The following is a 2,595-nucleotide window of genomic DNA, read 5'->3' on the forward strand; positions in this document are numbered from 1 at the left end:
GGGGGCAAACGAGCGAATCAAAAATGGAAGATAAAAAAAATAAAAACCGAGGAAAATACAACTTAATTGGAGAGGAAGAGGAATGACACGTGGATAGTGGAGAAGTGTGTCGCCTGATTATTAATGTTTTTGTTATTTATTTTCCCTACATTTCTTTATGCACCTTCGTTTTTGGGTGGATAGGGTTTCTGCTTCCTTTTCTTTTTTTCTTTGTACTTTGTTTTATTTATTTGAGTGGTGCGGCCCTCAGTGCGCACCGGGATTTTTGTCTCCCATGTCTCTGCGTCGCTACTGCGCGCAGCCACACCCCCTGTCGCAGCAGTAGTGTGTGTGTGTGTGTGTGTGTGTGTATGTGTCTGCACTTCGGCTTAATTGCTATTTTTTTTTTTTGCGCTCCTGCTTCCTGATGGTTTATGCTTGTTTGCTTTCTCTTTCTTTTTTTTGCTTTTGTCGCCTGCGTGTAATGTGTGAGAGTTCGTTGCAGCGTATGTGCTGTAGATGCGCCAGTGAAGAATAAAAAGTTAGTGGTGCTTTCTCTGTCCATAACCTGCAGAGAACAAGAAGTGGAGACGAGGCTTATGCCAACGCCATCACTGGTACTGTTGCTGCTATTATTAGCGTTAAGAACGCCACATGCCGAGGCGGAATTTTTGGGATGTAACTACAGTCTTTTCTTCGAGCCTTCTATGACCTCGCTGGCGATAAAAAAGTTTTACAACAACACGAGAGGCCGCGAGCAGTGGCCCAAGCAGTTTACAAGGGGCTGGGAAACAGATGAGCCTTGTGCGTGGAACAACGACGAGAAGGCTCATCCCGCACCTGCTGGACTTCGTTGTGTGAATGGAAGTGGACACTTTTTGCCCCCGGTATCCGATGGGGGTCTTTTGTTTCTGGAGCACTACAGCGGCGAAGCAGAGGGTGAAATACCACGGGAATTTAAGGCCTTTCAAATGACAAGTTCAATTGGTCTTTCATTCAATAAATTGAATGGAACGATATGGGACACGAGCTATCATTGCTTTATGCAGAAATTGGATTTGGCGCACAATCGCCTCAGTGGATCGCTCCCGGATGACTTCATGGCGCGGAACGTCCACGCTGAGATTATTAATTTGGCACACAATAAGTTGAGTGGTACGTTGCCGAGATCGTTGTCGACACTTAAAAGTCTCGTGGTGTTGCTTCTGGAACATAATCGTTTTTCGGGTGAAATACCGGATTTGGTTTTGCTTCAGAAGTTGCGCCACATTTCACTTGGACACAACAACTTCTCGGGCCATTTGGGTCCATGGGTTTCACAGATGGCGAATTTGGGGTGGTTGGAACTGCAGCACAATAACTTGGAAGGGTCCCTTCCGGAGTTGCCAGGGAAAATTACCCGAGTGGACTTTGCTGGTAACAACTTTTCAGGTTGTGTTCCAAAGAGTTACAGCCGACTTGGTTACATGAGGCACTTCAACTGTACCGGGTGCAACCTAACCTGCCCGCAGCACGATCTTCTCAGTCATCTTCGCTACTCGTCACACTGCAAAGGATATTGAAGGAGCAAACGTGAAGGAATTGTGTTGCACGAGTAATGAAAACAACGCCGGGTGGTTTTTTTTAAAAAAAAAAAAAATTTCTGCTTTGCTCCTAAACTGGAAGAGGAATCTACAAAACAGTTGGGTGGTGCTACCGTGAGGTGTGTTTTGCCACCACCACTCTCAATGGAGGGTGACGATTAACATCTATGCTCTGCAGCTGTGTCTGCTTGTCCCTGTGAGTCACACTCCATCCACTTGTTGTTGTTGTTTTGTTGTTGTTAAAGGAGCACGTGTAGATTTAGATAACGATGGACGCAAACGTTCCGGCAGCATTTCTGGTGAGCCTTGTCGGCAGCACAGTGCACGTTAAAAGCAAATGGGGCCCTGTCTACGTTGGAACGTTGGTCAGTTGTGACCCTTACATGAACCTTCAGCTGCGGGACACGGTGGAAAAGGCAAAGCAAGAAACAGAACTGGGCGAGATGCTGCTGCGGTGCAACAACGTGCTGTACATCCGCGAGGCACCACGAACGTAGTTCCTTGTGGCGTTGAGAACAGGGAAAGAAGGAACGAGAAGAGAAAGAAAAGGAAAGAATTAAATCTCCCAATTAGGTCTGGTGCTACGTGGAGGATGAAATTGGGGAGGAGGGGGGCAGTTAACAGGAAAGACTCACAACGGCGTTTTTTTCCCTCGTGATAACGTGAGAGTGGGGGTAGAAATGGAGATCAACCCACGACGTCACAACTCCCCATGCAAATACATTCCTGTTAATATTATGTCTTTTTGTTATGTTTGTTTTTTGGTTTGATTTTTTGTGTTGTTGTTTGCCTCGCTCCTCTCGTTGCTGTGTCTATGCGTTGACATGCTGCGGAGATACAAGTCATAATACCCCTACGACTGCTAACAATAGTGAGAAGTAACACAAGGCTTATCATAAAAGAAACGAAATGGCGCACATCCCAACCAAGTGGGCTGAACGTAAGGACAAGCTCTATGTCACTCTGCAAGTGAGCGGTGCCACGGACGTTAACGTGAAATTCACGGAAAACACGATCAGCATTACTGGGAAGG

The 2,595-nt window shown here is 46.4% G+C and overlaps 1 protein-coding gene across 1 annotated transcript, besides 3 other annotated features; it reads left to right on the forward strand.

The window, feature by feature from the left end:
- Positions 1-324: 324 nt before the first annotated feature.
- Positions 325-356: a microsatellite.
- Positions 357-578: 222 nt separating this feature from the next.
- On the forward strand, positions 579-1,541 carry TraAM80_02436 (Leucine-rich repeat transmembrane protein kinase; the record flags this gene model as incomplete). Its single annotated transcript, XM_029379439.1, has 1 exon — positions 579-1,541. The coding sequence occupies one exon, from the start codon at positions 579-581 to the stop codon at positions 1,539-1,541; it is 963 nt and encodes a 320-aa protein (XP_029240743.1).
- A 237-nt stretch (positions 1,542-1,778) lies between these two features.
- Positions 1,779-1,803: a microsatellite.
- Positions 1,804-2,082: 279 nt separating this feature from the next.
- Positions 2,083-2,118: a sequence feature (A-rich).
- Positions 2,119-2,595: the final 477 nt, after the last annotated feature.

Source organism: Trypanosoma rangeli (genome assembly GCF_003719475.1).
Source record: "Trypanosoma rangeli strain AM80 chromosome Unknown Tra_15.4_contig_00055, whole genome shotgun sequence".
Taxonomy (NCBI): domain Eukaryota; phylum Euglenozoa; class Kinetoplastea; order Trypanosomatida; family Trypanosomatidae; genus Trypanosoma; species Trypanosoma rangeli.